The sequence below is a fragment of the Drosophila novamexicana genome, unplaced genomic scaffold, assembly GCF_003285875.2.
Source record: "Drosophila novamexicana strain 15010-1031.04,08,12 unplaced genomic scaffold, DnovRS2.1 tig00000193-arrow-pilon, whole genome shotgun sequence".
NCBI classification, from domain to species: Eukaryota; Metazoa; Arthropoda; class Insecta; order Diptera; family Drosophilidae; genus Drosophila; species Drosophila novamexicana.
Window position 1 is genome coordinate 8,785,058 of NW_020824787.1, and position 16,932 is coordinate 8,801,989.

General features: G+C 40.1%; 1 protein-coding gene across 1 annotated transcript; it reads left to right on the forward strand.

Moving 5' to 3' along the window:
- The first annotated feature begins 3,930 nt into the window (after nucleotides 1-3,930).
- LOC115759329 lies at nucleotides 3,931-4,290 on the forward strand. Its single transcript, XM_030700240.1, has one exon. The coding sequence runs from the start codon at nucleotides 3,931-3,933 to the stop codon at nucleotides 4,288-4,290; it is 360 nt and encodes a 119-aa protein (XP_030556100.1).
- Nucleotides 4,291-16,932: the final 12,642 nt, after the last annotated feature.

A 16,932-nucleotide genomic window follows, 5' to 3' on the forward strand; every position in this document is an offset into this window, starting at 1 on the left:
CGCTGTCATGTTCTGTCTAATTAGCAATATGTCAATAAACTTAATTTAATTTTTCTTCTGTTCGCCTCGCTTCTGTGTGGCATGCGAGTGCCTGGGGGCGTGGCATTGCTGCCGTTTGAGTGGGGGCATACTTTAAATCTTGCTCTCGCCGCTTTTGTTGTTGCTGCGGTTGCATTTATTGAATATTTGCAGTCAGCTCTGGCATTCACGTGGAATGCAATCTGTTCTTTTTCTGGTCAGTTTGGTCGAGTTGTTTGTTTTCGACTATTGTTTTATTTGATTTCATTTAAATTGTCGCTTTTATTTTTCGGGAAAATCAGCTCATTTCGATTTATTGTTTTGCATTGGATTTGGAATTGAAAGCCGAGTAGAGTGCGATAGATGAAAATGTGTCATGTGGGCATGAGGGTACTTGTGTTTGGGTTGCTCTATATGATATTTTAATGGAATGTACATGATCATGCAAGAAATGGAAATGGAAATTTGATCGAGAGATTGTAAATTGGAAAATTAACATTTGCCATCTTATGTTTGTAGCAGAAGCAGGATCGATTGCATAGGAAAACAAACATATTATGATTGCTTATAATGCATAGATCATAAAAGAAAATGCAGTATAAGAAACTCGAAATATAAGATTTAAGGGCTTAAGTGGGCTACAGTCTAAAGAATTTAAGAAAACCTACAACCAACAATTTGTATAGGGTTTTTTGTGGTCGGCAGAGATAATTTCCTTTTTTATTACATATAATTTTAATCGTATTATTATACGAATTTTGTTTATTAATTTAAAATATTATTGATTATATTTTAAATTAATATATATATTGATATGTTCATATTAAATTATGTAAAATCTGTATAGAAGTATTCCAAAGTCGAGAGATAATATTGAAAATTAAAAGAATATATTATCTGCATAATGCTCGGAAGAATATAATATAGCTCTCTACGTAAGGACTCGTTAGTATAAGCACAAAAAAAAACTATATCATTTTGATAAAAATCATTTAAATTCAAAATGGAATATGCCTTCCCAGAGAAACCGAAATGTTAGCAACTCTAGTAATATAGAATATCTAAATGCATACATTTTCATCAAATTTCCAGAAAACGAATTTAATTAAAATGCACATGAAACTAAGTAACAACTACACATTATCCTGCTCACACTCTGATGCGCGGCTGAAATGGAAATCCGACAAACCTCCGAATGCCATCAAAATGCATCATCAAATTGCGGCAGTTTGCACCTTTTATATAATTTCCTTTAATCAATTATGTGTAACGGCAGCTACAACAATAAATGCAACAACAACATGCGAATCGAGAGCAACTGAATGCAATAATAATGGCAAATTCAACAAATTTACGGCTCAAAATGCGCGTCGACTGTCAACATGTTGAAAATAAATTACAAAACATTATTAGCATAGCCAGCGGGGATGATCGATGGGCGGTGTCAGTGGGTAGGCGTGGCCACAGCCATGTCCAAATCAAATAAATTACCAAAAACAAGTTCTATGTGCCGAATTTGCGATAATCTATGCTGTGAGATGCCCTAGAAAAAATCTATTTGATGGGGGATCGTAATTTCTTCAACTGGACAATTTACAAAAAAAAATAATTATATCACAGAGTTTAATGATGTTCATACAATTATAGATTAGATAAAATAAATAATTTGTATTTCATCAAAATTATAAAAAAAATAAAAATATGGCCACAACTTTAATGCTTAAAAAGTTTAAAACAACAATATACCCAATTAATACCTATAGTACAGGGTATAAAATTGGTCACATAAATTGCAATGTAACGACAGAGCCGTAGTCGAGGAACAAATGTCATGTAATAAAATTTATTGTTTGGCTTGGGGTTTTTGGTGATATTGGCAGTTGCGAGATGGATCAATGTTTGACCTGGAGACAGCTTCCGTTTTCACGCACACACATACAAGCACATGAGTATACCCATATATATGGGCGCATATACACAGACTTACTTCTATTTAATTAAAGTCGATGTGAACGCATTAAAAGTGCCATGTTTAATCATTGTTTGATAATTTGTCAAGCCTCAGAGAATTGGTCGACCGTAAATGAAAATGAAAATTAATTGATAAACGCTGATAAATACGTTTAATTTGCAACCAAAAATCACATTAATTGCATTACACACAACAAGCATACACACACACACACACGTACTGAAACGCAGATCAAAAGGCAAAAAACTCCACAGCTAATGGTCAACCAGAGCCGCATCAGGTCATGCGGAGAGGAGCGAGACAGGGTGGGGTGGGCCTGGAGTAGGAGTGGCAGGACCAGCAGAACCAGCAAAACCATCAGACAACAGCGCCAGCAACCACCAGTCAACAGCAGCACGACGAGTTCTCAGTTCCCCCAACACACACACTCACACACACACACACACACACTCACACACACACAGGTATCCTTCATATTGTGCACAATTAGTGACACTGCGAGACCCAAGTGGACAATTCCTGGCTACAGGGGACACACACTACAGATAACGCTGACTGCCAGGTACGAGTATTTGGCTCAGGTTATTGTTGCGCTGTGTGTGTGTGTGTGTGTGTGTGTGGACTAACCCCTCATTGAATATCTCTGCCAGCACTCACATCATTTGGCTCTGCTATGCTCCATGTTGTTGTCAACAATATGCGAAATTAAAGCCAGCGACTCTCCCGGCGACGCCCGTCTCATTGTCCTGTCCGTGTGTATCCTCCGCACGTAGTTTGACGGTTTCGTCGATTGGCACACATCTGCGCAAATCGAATTAATGTTCACGCATGATTTGGATCTGTATGAAGGATCTTCTAGTGGGTGGCCAGTGCTTAGCTACGCCTCCAGCAGAGTGTAGAAAAATTAATTAAGCAGCTTGTTATGAGACGAACAACAAGGCTTAAGTAGGTAAAAGACAAATGAATCTGATGGATAACACAATACTGGCGTATAATCGTGGTTGCAAAATGAAACGAGCTGTTAAATATATATAATAATATATTGAGCAGCGAATCGAAAACCTAAGGCAGATTAACAAGAATACTTCAGTTCCTGGCAGATGCATAAATCGTATATATCTAATTCGATAAGCGCTCAAATGCAATTCTTCCTTATGTCCTTTACATTGGGTCTCTAATAATGAAAAATTTAAAGAAAACTAATTATTCCTATAATTCTATTTGAACCTAAAAGAATGTTGTTTGGAAATTGGTCTAGATAAAAACAATATTGCTTAGTTATTGAATTGAATTGTGTAAATATTTAAAATCACTTTATTTTATGCATAATATTTGCCAACATTTATCCAAGTCCCTTCTACTAATTTCTTTTCTAAGCAATTTGTTTATTGTCCTAAGACAGATTACAAATAACAAACCGAATTAAAAAAGAAAAACTTAACCAAACCTCTTTTTATTTCCCTATCTTCCAGAATATAACATTTGCTGCTCTTCTCTTAAAATATCTACCTCTTCGCTTGAATTGGCTCAGTCAAATATTCGGAAATTATATATTTGAGCAAGTCGCAATAGTCAAAAAGCCAAGAATAGCTCACATTTTCACTCGATACCAGTTAATTGCTCTTTTTTTGTTGATCGCCCACACGCAACCTTCACAGTTTGTGATGGATTCCCATAGTGTTAATCACTTTCCAATATCTTCACGAGATGAAATTGACAGCAGCTGCTCAAATTTTGAAATGCAAACAAAGCAATGCCAATATGGCTATTGTTTATAATGTGTTAGCTAATCGCTCACTAACAATATTTGGCAAAAACAGTTCGCAAACAGCTGCGTAAACCTGCCAAATCTCTCGCACCTGAGGTGCTATATAAATTCATCAAACTGATTAAAGTTTATCATTCGATTGTTGCAATTACGTGGACTTAATTGAATTAAGATGAGCAGCAGGCTGATTATTCTAAGCTGTGCCTTTCTGGCAATACTTATGGCTTACTTGCCAGTGGGCGGGGCAGTCACCTGTGTCGAGGAGCCCAACAATGTAGACTGTGTCGACTGTACCGCTGAAATTAATATAGATGACGCCGAATGCATTGCCGAGTATGAAGACTACGAAGAATACAACGATGGTGATGTGGATACTATAACCCGACGTCCACCAGGGAAGGGACATTCAGGCGGAGGAGGCAGACGACCTGGCTGGAGGAGGGGCGGCAGGCGCGGTGGCAGACCGAAAACCATCTTGGGCAGCATTCTGCAGAAGAAAATGCGCATTATCAAGGGAATCAAGCAAGGCTAAATTTAATGATCGTCGTATAAAAAGGAATTTAGGAGTGTGCCATTAAAGAAAAACTAGTTACAAATAATTCGTATAAATCATCTTTAAATAATCTGGATTAGAAAAGTCAGGGGTTCTAAAAACTGTGTGCTACTTGGGCCATTAAATAATTTATTAGATTAGTTAACTATAAACGCAAAAGTCATCCTTAAGTTATTAAAATAATTAAGGTATATAGTTCAAGGGTCTTTGTACCCCTTTGACAGTTCTGTTGAGCACACAAATTTGTTTGAAGTGTGTTCAATAATTTGTGAAATTTCATTTGTGATTTGAGTAATATGCTATCTGATAAAGGGACAAGCCCATCTGCAATTAGTGCAGTTGACAGCAAATGATATCCCATTTATGTATACCTCGTAATTGTACTCGTTGCCTGCCAGCAGCTGGTTCTGCTGGCAACCCTTTTTGCCTACTGTCTGATCGTCTCTCTAACCGCGCCTCTTGCCCGGCGCACACATCTGCGCTTAATGCACTTTTGTCTAGCCGCATGCGGCAGCCGTTTTCTGGCCAGAAAATCCAAACAAAGCTGCATAGAGAATATAGCCTCGTAGTTATTGAGTCAGTTATCAATGGCGCCAACTGCTGCCCAGCCAGCCTGTTACCAACTGGCAAGCTTACTAATTTGAAGCAGCAAACTCGCTGCACTTGCGCCCCAATCCCCAGCTTTAGCTTGGAGCTGGCAATGCCAATGCCAATGCCAAGCATTTTGCCAGTTTCTATTGCGTGTCGCGTCTGCCAAACTCAGTTGTTGTTGTTGTTGTTGCTGCTGGCTTTTCAGAGTCATTGCCAATATGTCGAGCTGCTGCTGCTGCTGCTGCTGCTGTTGCCAGTAAACTGCTGATAATTAATATTTTATGCACACGTCTGCGTTGATTTCTATCTTTATTGTTGTTTGTCTGCCACCGTCTCGTCCTGCTCCTGCTGCTGCTGCTGCTGCTGTATCCTGACGTTGGCTTTGTCGCTTCTTTTTTTTGCCGCCGCCGCCGCCATTGTTTGCCCAATGGCAACGCCTTTCAATGGCTTTTCATTTGGAAAATGTCTGCACGATGTGCGGCTGCGGTTCATTACACTTTCTGTTTAGCCACCGAAGGAATTAGCCCCACGTTCTGTGTGGGTTATTAAAAGTCTATTAAAAATTCACGTTCAATGCCTTCTTTTTTCTTTTTTGTTGCTCTCTATCGATGGCCCCCATATTTGCCATAAATTAAGTGGAAAATGTAGCCACACTTATTATGCTGCATTGTGTTTACGTTTACTACGGATTTCGCATTATTTTACTTTTTACTTTTTTTATCACACTCGGCAATTTGTTTGTCTTTGGGCTTTGCGAGGGCTAAATGTTTGCCAGCTCTTCAAGTTGCCACCGTTCGGTGCATGCCTTATCTGAACTCTGTGGGACTATTCAAGCCGGAAATACTTATGTGCCCCAGCCAGAAAGTACATATCTTTGTGTAGTTTCAGTTTTCAGTTTTCAATTTTCGATTTTTCAATTTTAATTTTATGTCACTCCATTTAAGCAGTCGCTCACCTCAACGGCTGACATTAGGCAGGTGTTTGGCCCATGGCTGAGATCTATGCTTCGGCTCTCTGGTTCCAGCTATGTCATTTCCTTGTTGTGCGACTGACTGAGGTGCGAGTATCTTGTATTGCAATGCACTTTTAATTTTCTTGACTTTTCCTTGTCAATGTGCAGCCCGGGCGCTCCGGAGCATAAACTGAAGGGGCCAGAGGTAGGCGGTGGGTGAGATAAGTGTCATGTGTGTATTGGGTGTCTCTGTGAGTGCTGGCTGCCAGAATGATTGACAGCTCAGTGTTTGTGCACTGGGCAAGCAAAAATAATTTGAATACTGAACGGAAACGGGCCCACAGTTTTAAGCAGACAAGATTATCGACACACACGTTCAATAATTCCCTGTGACCAGTTCTGTTTTCAAACTTGCGAGTTTATTCCAATATAGATTGTAGAACCTTTCAGCTTGACTGCATTCATAATACCCAAATGTCTGCATAAGTGTAGTAGAAGATCTTTCATTTTGTATTTGTACTGTCCATATATATATCTTTAATATGTGTTTTGGGAGATGGGGTGAAATAGATGAATGTATTTACATTCTTCTGCATTCATAGCACATTCTTTTACATCAAAAGCGCATATTGCCCAGCACATATATCTTCTTTAATTATCTATTATTTCTGGTCCCACTTTAATAATAATATGCCTACCTAAAATATTTCTGTTTCGAGAATATGTTTTACTTTAATGCCAAATATTTTACTTATCAAATCATCTAGTACCCCAAAAGAATTAGTTAGTTTGAGTGACCACGTCAAGATCTATCTTTTAAAATTTTAGATCCCTGCCGGAATGTTGTACTCAGATTCATTTACCACACAGCTGCTCCATTAGGTCGTCATGCATCATTTGTAGTAGTTGCTATGTGGTTATTCCCTTTGGGGAAATCAAACATTATTCTTTGGATACATTTTACTTTACAGCCTCAGCTCCTTCCAGCGTCTGTTTCTCCTTAGCAAATGTCGTTTAATTGCGCTCGACTGTAAACACGCATAGAGATAAACAGAGAGAGAGAGAGAGAGTGGAAAGGGAGACATTGCATGCGTGGAGTCAATTTTCCTAGGAAAAACCCAGAAGGCAAATGTTTAAATAGTTCACTTGAATACGCCTCATGTCCCCGTCTAGTTACTTATTGATAGCCTCGAGTTGCTTGGACTTGGAACGCAGCTCGAATTCAAATAGCTGCATTAAATTTTAATTATATTTTTCTTTTTTCTGCTTTAGGGAGCTGACAAAACAAAGCCAAAGTTTCATATTTCATGGGCCAGAACACGCTGTTGTCCCTACGGAAAAACTGTTGGTGGAGTTTATAATTGTTTTACTGCATTTCACATTAGTTGACAAATTGAACAATGAGTCGACAATTGGGCCGGAAGGGGTACTGTGGGTACAGTGGGTGCGTGTGAAAATGATTGTTAATTGGCGTTTTATTGATTCTTTGATCAATTTGTGTGCACGAGTTTCGGGAACTGAGCCACATGTCGAGAGTTTGCCTGCCAGTTCTGCGGAAAAACCACTCGAAGGCGACGCTACTGTCGGCTAATGTGAAATATGGCACCCAAACTAACAAACAGAGCCAAGCGACGGCACTTGAGATCATGAATTTTTAATGGTACAGCGCCTGAGGTCCTGCCAGGCAAGCCAGTCCTGGCGCACAGCCAAGCGGGCCCAGCGATAATAATGACAATGATTAGTGTTAAATGCGCCGCGTGCGCCATTTTCTAAACAAAAAGAAAAAAAAAAAAAAAACGAAACGAGAGAAAAGAAAAATATGTTTTCTTAATAGTTTTCAAGGCCCCACGGCGGGTCGTTTCACAAATGTCCTGGCGCCTATGTGCTCTCTTTGTTTTTGTCAACGCTGCATAATTAGACGCCCGCCCTCCGCCCACTCACTGTGTGTGTGTGTGTGTGTGTGTAATGTGCTGTCGACATTTTGGGTTATTTATTTCGGGCCACGCACTGCGGTAAATTGTGGTACTCTCCCCGCGACATCGCTGATAGGCACAGCCAAAGGACAAAGAAAGTTGGACACACACTCTGAAGGATGGCGTGTGCTTCGCTGGCGATGGTAATGCTAATGGTAATGGGCTTGGGACCGCTTATCAGCTGTGTTTGTTTGGCACAACATGTGCCTTCAAGTTCATAAAATATGACACTAATGTCTGCTGAGGTCCGTGAATATGTCATATGTAGATCGACAGATAACGGAATTACTCTTTCATTATTGTTTTCTTTTTGGGTCGAGCGATTAGTTTTAAGTGTTTTTTGTGGTGCGTATAATGTGTTCTCAAGTCTATCTATCTAGATTTCTCTATAAGATAGCATCTCTTGTTTGGCTTACAGTTTATATTTGCTTTAGAAGATAGGTTAAAGGATTATTCCTTGGCGTGCTGATAATTTAACATGTGCTCTAAAACTATTAGACACAACGAGGTTCAACATACGAAAACAAAAAGCTTTAATTAACTATATTTAACTATATGATTTGCAATTCCGTTGGCAACAAACATATAAAAGTTATTTACTCGGCAGTGCTTGACTAAGAGATACCCTAAACCCAGCGCTGAGCTGCTCTTACAAACATTCAAGCTTTCTTCTATACATGCATACAACAAACACATACTCACACGCACGCCGCTTGCTAATAAAACACACATACATATATAACATTATAACTAAATGAGAGACACTCACGCTCTTGCATCCTCTCTCTCTCGCTCTCGCTCTCTGCCGCTCTCAAGCCACAAATTTGCGCCATTTTTGGCTACGTGAAAAAAGCTTCGCAGCACAAAAATTGCCCACACAAATTTTACCGACTGTTTATGATATTTAACTGTACGCACGGAGTATGGAATTTATTTACGATTGTTTTAAATACACACACGACACAAACTAATTACTTGTAATTACAGTTAAAATAAATAATACTTTATTAGATAAGATTTAATTCACACGCGCGGAGTTTACGTTCGATCAAAAAGGCAGACGCGCACAAACTAAATTGCCATATTTAGCGCAACCGACGCTCTGTTGCCTTACCCTTCCCCCGTCTGACGACAACCGCAAAGCTCGCTCCTCACTCGCTTTAGGCTGCATATCAACATAACGGAATTAAAAGCAGCACTGCCCACGGCTCAAGGGCAGCGGGCATTGCAATTTCCTCTCCCGCTCTTTCTATCAGCAATGCTTGCGTTCTGAGAGGAGCTCAAGTATGTAACGGGATCAAAAGCAACAGCGTCGACGACGTATCGAGCAAAGGAGTTATCTGCCTGAAACCAATGAGTAATAAACAGATATATTTATTACTCAATGGCCTGAAACAAACAAGTGGCCACTCTCTTTATAAAAGCTCTCTTTCGGCATTGCGATCAGGTGTTGAATAATTCGGAGACTGTTAAATATTTTCGGAGACTGCAAAAGCTATAACTTAAGATTTGCAGTATATGTATATATAAAGCTAACGCAAATCGAGCTTATAATGCTATATACAAACTTTTAAATGTCATACTAATGGGAAAGAGCTTGTGTGTTGCGTATAAACGCATCTATAAAGATCTGCGTATACATATTGGGCTATATATCCTCAGTGTGAAGGTTATACTGACTAAGGAGTACAGAGAATTTTGTAGAAGACTTTCCCCCTCTTACTTTCCTCCCTCTTACTTTCCACCCCTTATTGTCCAGGCAATGTTATCTCTACTGTGTTTCACTTCGCATTTAAAGCATTTTCTTAACCACAACTTTTTATGGGTTCTTCTGCTTTTGACTTTCTATCGCAAAGCAATCGCCTTTCGCTGCTTGAGCTGAACTTTGTTCCATTTACCCTTGAGTGTTTATCAATTGAGGGGCAAGGTCTGGCGTCTTACCTCCAGTCCGTGCAACTCCCGGCTGATATGTCCACTTCATTAAGTTGGCCACACAGCCAGGGCCACTTCAAAGCGTCAGCCCGAGCAGAGCAGAAGGAAAACCCGTCCGTAGCGACGGGCACTTTTCTGCTGACCAGGAGCTAGCTTTCACTTTATTTCGAGAGGCCCGCACCTTGAGAACAAAAGGCCGCTTTGTAGATGGACCAGATGAACAGCAGCGGACGCAAACCAATCAGCGGAACCCTTGACAAAGCACACAGCTCAAAGAAGTCGAGGGGCGTAAGGTCAAAGGGTTGGGGTCTAACATACACACAGTATTCACGATAATATTCCATCATAGCAACATTTTTCGGACAGTCAAGAAACCCGTTTTTATATCAACTGACAGCGGTGTTTTCTTTTCCTTCGGCCACTCGATTTTTCCTACAAACCGTCGTTGGCAGCCCTCAAACGGATTGTCCGCTGCCGTTAAGCCCTGCTCCTGTTTCTGCTCCTTCTCCTTCTCCATTGCCATTGCCACATTCAGTTCCATTTTCATGTTCCCTTCTCGATCGGCCTCAAGTGCAATTTTCAATCATGCAATTTTTTGCCCTGCATTTGCTGGCAATTGCAGCTGAGGCTCCGTTTTCCTCATTGTGCCCTGTGCCATATGTGCGTGCGTGCGTGTGTGTGTGTGTGTGTGTCATGTCCTTGTGCTGTCTGTGAGTGTGTGATGCGCCCTGCGTCCTCATGTGCGTGTGTGTGTCAGCCGCTGTCATTCATTCATGCGGCCGTCTGAAGGCTTTTCATTAAAAATCGTTTAATCCACGCTATCATTTTCCCGCTGCCTGTGCTTTCTCTTTTTTATCGCCCTCGTCCTGCTGCCCGAGCCCGTGCCGTTTGCCAATTGCTCATTGATGCAAACGTCATTTGATTGTCGTCATTGTTGCATTGACAACGACGCAGGCGACATCATCAGCAGCAGCAGCAGCAGAAGCAGCAGCAGCAGCAGCAGTGGCAAATCGAGGAGCTGCTGCAATAGCAGCCCGTCAGCCGGATGTTGGCTCTTCAATTTGTTTTTCATGTTTCATATCCTGTCTCGCCCCCGTCACCGCCGACCGCCTGACATGTGCTCTGCGGTTGTGTGCACGGCGCACTTGAAAGTTTTTTTTTACGCTCGGTAATTATTGGATTTGCCACGGTCCGCCTAATAATGGCGCAGCACGTGGGAGCCACAAAGTGTGAGCAACAGTGAGAGCTAGAGAACAAGAGAGAGCGAGAGAGAGAGAGAGGGAGGGCGGCGGGAGAAAGTGTGCAAACGTTGTCCTTGCATTAGTGCATCGTTGAACCGTGAAAATAATGGCCTCGACCCGGCACTCCGCATTGCAGTTCAGCTGATACGAAAACAGACGACGACACGCGGCCACTTGAGCAAGTTTTTTTTTAATTTTTGGTTCTCGGATGAAGTGAAGCGGGGGAGCGGATCGTGAGGGAGCTAGGTAGGTGAAGAGCTGGCGAAAAGTTTGCTCTGAAATTGTCCGAGATCTCGGAGAGTGTCGATTAGTACTTGAGAGTATGCTGGCAAAATAAAAAACAACTGAACCAGCATGATGGTTCAAAGGTGAATTTAATAGATTTTAGAAGAGTTTAAATTGCCCTGGCAAGGTGGTTAATAAATCCATTTTATAGATTACAGATGAATATTTTTCTAAGATCTAAGGGAAAACTGAGAAACTGAACCAGCAAGAAGGCTCAAAGGCGAATTTTCAAGAAATTTTCAAAGAAATTTAGAAATATTTCGTAATACAATCAGGCATGAGATCTTTTCAAAATTAACTAATAATAAGCTGGCTGACTACAGCATATGACAACAGAGTATTACCAGAAGTTATTTTATGAAACACCATAGAATTTTTATTAAAATTGCACACCCATTAATAAGTAAAGAAATGCCGTTGGGTTAAGAGTTAGTAACAGTATGCAAAAGATCTTTATCTGTCTTGGAATAAAATAAAATATCCTAATGAGATTCGAGAAGATTCATTCATGCTATCTGTAACTCATGAGGTCATTTTAACGTTAAACTTAGGGCACGCACCTTTTGGCTTTGATATCTTTTTCAGCTATACACACAACATTTAAAGCTTTTGTTATTAAAAATAATTATTTTTGTCATAAAGTATTATTAATAGCTAAATGCTGTTACACCCATTGCCAATTTCTATGATGTGAATGCCATTTAGAAACCTGCTCATTACCAAAGTGGTTTCATGGTGTTAACTCATTTAATCATTTAGCCAAGTTTCATTTTGTGGCTATCAAATGCTGCTCGCATTTTTCACCAGTATCATTAAAATTAACCCAATAACAAGTGGAGCCAGAAAAATGACAAAAATAATAAAAAGGCGATGCTTCATCACAGATGATATTAGCTTTTCTCACTCCCTCTCTCTCTCTCTCTCTCTCTCTCTCTCTCTTTCACTCTCTCTCTCTCTCTCTCTCTCTCTCTCTATCTCTCTCTCTCTCTCTCTCTCTCTCTCTCTCTCTCTTGAATATCAGAAACACCCGAACAATTAAAGTCATTACCCGGCTATCATGTTTATAGTTCGGCTCGCAACCGCCGCCGTCGAGCGAAACTCTAAGCTCCGGACAAGGTCTCATGTGTCCGTTGTGTATGTGTGTGTGTGTGTGTGTGTGTGTGTGTGTGTATGTGTGTATGTGTGGGTGTTTGTGTGTCGCCCAACTGTAACCTGCCACAAAAACTTTGGAAAGCCCCAGCCGCGCTCCAAAGTGCCAGTCCGCCCGAAAATCCCGACCCCATCCAAACGTTTAGCATACAATTAGCCCAAAAGGCAACGCACTGGAAGCCAGGCAAAAACTTCAGTGAAAATTATTAAAATTTCTCATGCTGGGTCGTTGCTCGAAAAGGGTTGACCATATGGAAATTAGCATATGATACCCATTTTGTGGGGCCTGCCCTGCCGCTCTGCTCGTGCCCGAACCCAAGCTCAGGCTGCACACTTTAAGCTTAAAGTCGCTGCGAATTCATGTCTAGTCATGCGGCACGAACTTTAGTGTGGAAAAAACCAAAAAAAAACAGGAAAATAGAAAAAGTCGACGAGTTATGATTTTCCATTTTCCACATTGAGTATTTTTCTATATATTCCCCCTTTTTTTTTTGTCTATTTTTCCGGCTGCTGTTCTTGCTTTTTTCTCAGCGTAAATTTTCCACCTTTTACACATTTTACTTCCATTTGATTAGATCGGCTTTTTAGGGCGACACGTGCGTCGCATGCAGGAGGCAACAGCGGCAACAACGCCTCGCATCCTGTTTTGTTTTCATGACTCCGCCTCCTAAATTGCGTTCGAAATACACTTTCTCTTGAGGGCATCATAACATTGTTGTTGCATTTGCAATACGACGACGTAGGCAAGTAGTATTTACAATGTTGTGGGGTAAGACAGAGTCGTAACTGCTGATCTTTAGCAAAATATCAATGATACATATATTATTCATAACGATTTCAGATCTAACAAACCTTTAACTTATGTGAAATAAAATATAATAAATCAAAATCAACCATAGGATTGTAGCCAGAATCTTCGGAAGCAATCGAGAAAATATTGGACTTATTGTTGTTTTGTAATTATACCCTGAACCCATTAAAAATGGGTACAAGGGTATATTGTATTTGTGCAAAATCCAAATGTATGTAACAGTCAGAAGGAAGCAACTCCGACCCCATAAAGTGTATATATTCTTGATCAGCATCAATAGCCGAGTCGATCTAGCCATGTCCGTCCGTCCGTCCGTATGTATGAACGCAAGGATCTCAGAACCTATAAGAGCTAGAGACTTGAAATTTTAGATGTAGATGCTCCTAGTTCCCGCGCAGATTTGTTTCCGATAATCGATAACTTACTCCGTTTCCAAGCAATCGATAAAAATCGATATCAATATCCTGTTTTTTAGGCAATTTTGGTAAATAATAAGCGCTAGAGTCACCAAACTTGACATATAGCTTCTAAAATAGAATATATATATGCATTTGATGTTGGAAGAAGAGGGTTCAGGGTATCGCCCAGTCGGGAGCTCCCGACTAGAACCTCTTACTTGCTTATATTGTCATCCAAGTAAGCGTATCGCTGTGTCGGCATGCCGCATGTAAAGTTTCATTGTACTTTTTTTTGAAATTCACTTTTTTATAGAAATTTGCACGCTCATCGTTTGAGAGTTTTAAGGCTTATCAGGCCAGGCAGCAACTTAGTCATAATCAACATCAAACAGGCTCGCAGTGTTGGCATCATGAGCAGCAGCTATTATTATCCGGTGTCCGCACTTTCAGCCCTGCCAGGACACTTCTGATCAATGTGCTTAAAATCGACGTGATGTTTGGCTCGTCTCCTGCCGCTGTGCGAAAAGGATGTCATCAGCAGTTGGGAGTGCGTTGCAGCTGCGGCTTGTTGTGTGTTGATTAAAATTTGTTTGTCATTTCGATAAGGTACGACTTTTTAGTGTCGAGTTCCCGGCCCCGTGCCCCTCCCCGGCCAGGCAGTTCAATAACCCAGCCCGGCCGCTGTGCTCTATCTGTATCCAGAGAGCCTGAATCTCAAATGAGGGGCTGAAAGTGCTCATCGTTTCAGTTTTTATGTCATGTTTGAATGTTTTTCTTTTCTTCTTTTTTTTTTTGTTAATTCTTTTGCTCTGCTTTGGCAAAATCACTTGTACTAAGCCACAGAGCTTTAATTTGGCATTTGCTTTTTATGCCTTGTTTTTTTTTTCTTATTGACACCTTTGAAGGCAGCACAAAAATCAAAAAAATAAAATGCCAGAGGGCGAAACACATCATTAGACAACACTTTGTGGGTGATTTTGAAAATTTGAGGGGTGCGTGAAAGATATTTGAGTTGGGGTGTATTTAATTTTCAGCTTCTACAAATGGGGAGCTGCTATGCAAAAACCATTTATTTTGATTATAATGGGCAGCTGCTCTGCGAAGATTTGGGCTGAGTTACTTCAATTTAAATAAAGTTAAAAATTGTATAAAAGGTCTTGGATTTGGTCATGTTAAAATATTTAATATTGTTCATAAAATATGTATTCATTTAGAGTGACAAAAAATACCTGTTGAAAAAGACTCAGAGCCTAGGACATTAGACTTTTAGCTTGAACTTAAATCAAAAAGCATTTACAACGTTTTCTTTGGACAAAATGTGCGTAAAGGGAATATAAAAGCAAGCACATATCATTTACATAAGCCAGCCGCAAATTTTTCTTTCAATATTTGTAAGATTGATTTTTGAACGTTTCACTTGACACACTTGAGTTTCTGTTAACCTGGCAAACATTACCGTCTTTTGTGTGTTGCCCCTTGCCTCGTGCACTGTTGGTTCCTCCTCATCAACGACAACGGCTTTGGCAGGAGTTCATTACAATTTGCTGTAGCTCGACTTTCGATATGCTTTATAATGTGTGCTGATATTTTCTTTTTATTCTCTTTATATTTTTCCGTCAAATATATATTTATTTTTATTTATATTTTTTTTTTAAGCTCATATTTATATATTTTTTTTTTGTATGCTGCATATTTGTGAGTCTCGTCAAACGTTTAGCATATTCTCTTTGTGCTTTTACTGATTTTTCTTTAGCTTCTGCTGCGCATTTAATGGTGTGCCGTGTCCTGTCTTCTTGCTGGTGGTTGTTGCTTACAATGTTGTTGTTGTTGCTGTTGTTGTGCTCATTTTAACTACAAACAGCACAGACAATCACAGTCGCAGGATAATACCAACAGCAAGACAACAGCAACAACAACAACAACAGCAACAACAGCAATAATAATAACAACAACAATGCTGCCAGCTTTGCTCCATTAACAAAAACAACAACAGGCAGCAGAAGCTTCGCATAATTCCATGTAGACTTTGGGCTAAAATGGTCTCAGGCATGACGCTTCGCAGGGCCGGCGGGGAGGGGAGCAGCCCCCCTGCCCCCTGCCCCCACTCAAGTCTGGTTTATAATGCGCGCCGCTTCACTACGCTTATTATTTGTAGCATACTTATTGGGTGGGTGGCTTTTTAAATATGCATAAAGAAAAGCATAGCACACATCTCGGCGCTGTCTGCGGCCTGCGAGCGTGTGGTGCGGCAAGCTCTACGTGAGTGGGTGGTTGGGTGGTTGGTAGGTTGCTTTGGGTGGCAGCACACATATTTGTCTGGGGCTTTGCATTATGCGCTGCGATGTCGTCTGCTCCGGTAGCTGCTGCTCTCTTTTGCGTGCTGTTTTCTTTTTGCCGCTTTCACCTGGCGGCGTCTTTTCTCTTGCCGCTTTATTTAGCTTATTAAAATTTCACTTCATTTTTGCTTTTTTATTTAGCTACGTGAAATTTATATGCCATGCAGCAGCACCATACACTCGTAATTATGTCAATTTTTTCGACTTTGAACTGTGATTGCATTTTTCGACTTGACTCTCGACAGATATTTGTTGACTGATTGGGCCATTTAGCCAATTGGTCGTTGCTTTTGAATGGAGCATACTCAAAGGTATATTTCAATTATTTATCATTCTGGCTTGATTTTTTCATTTGCAATGTGTGCTTGTGCTTTACATGTATGCCTGATATATTAATATAATTATAAGTACTTCACATGCACAACATTTTTCCTAATATCTTAGTTTATATCTTATTTATCTCTATTTATCGTGTTATATTTATTTTTTATACTAATTGTACTAGTTAAGATAATTGAATATTATTTTTTAATAAAAATACTATTAAATCTCTTCGATACTCAACTGACTGAAGATCACAATGATATGTCACACATGCATATTAAAGTGAGGGCAAGAAGTGTCAGGTTGATAGGAAGATACATTCAGATACAGCGAGAGAGAGAGAGAGAGAGAGAGAGAGAGAGAGAGAGAGAAAGGGAGTTTAAAGAACACCGTGATTGAAAGGGTTTCAAGATTTTGATTGGGCACATGCAAATCGCTTAGAATTGCGATCGGCATCGAATGAAATACGATTTAGATACTTTTTTTTTTAAAAACATCTAAAAATGTATTATGCGAACATGAACCAGAAATCTCCATCAAAATAAATGTTGTTAATGTCACAGCAAGAAGAGAAACCACGCGTTTTCAATGATCCAGTTTATTTATTAAACATTTTCGTGTTGATCTTT

Bases quoted from the DNA above. Each gene is read 5' to 3' on its own strand.
- LOC115759329 (XM_030700240.1), top strand. From the start codon at position 3,931: ATGAGCAGCAGGCTGATTATTCTAAGCTGTGCCTTTCTGGCAATACTT.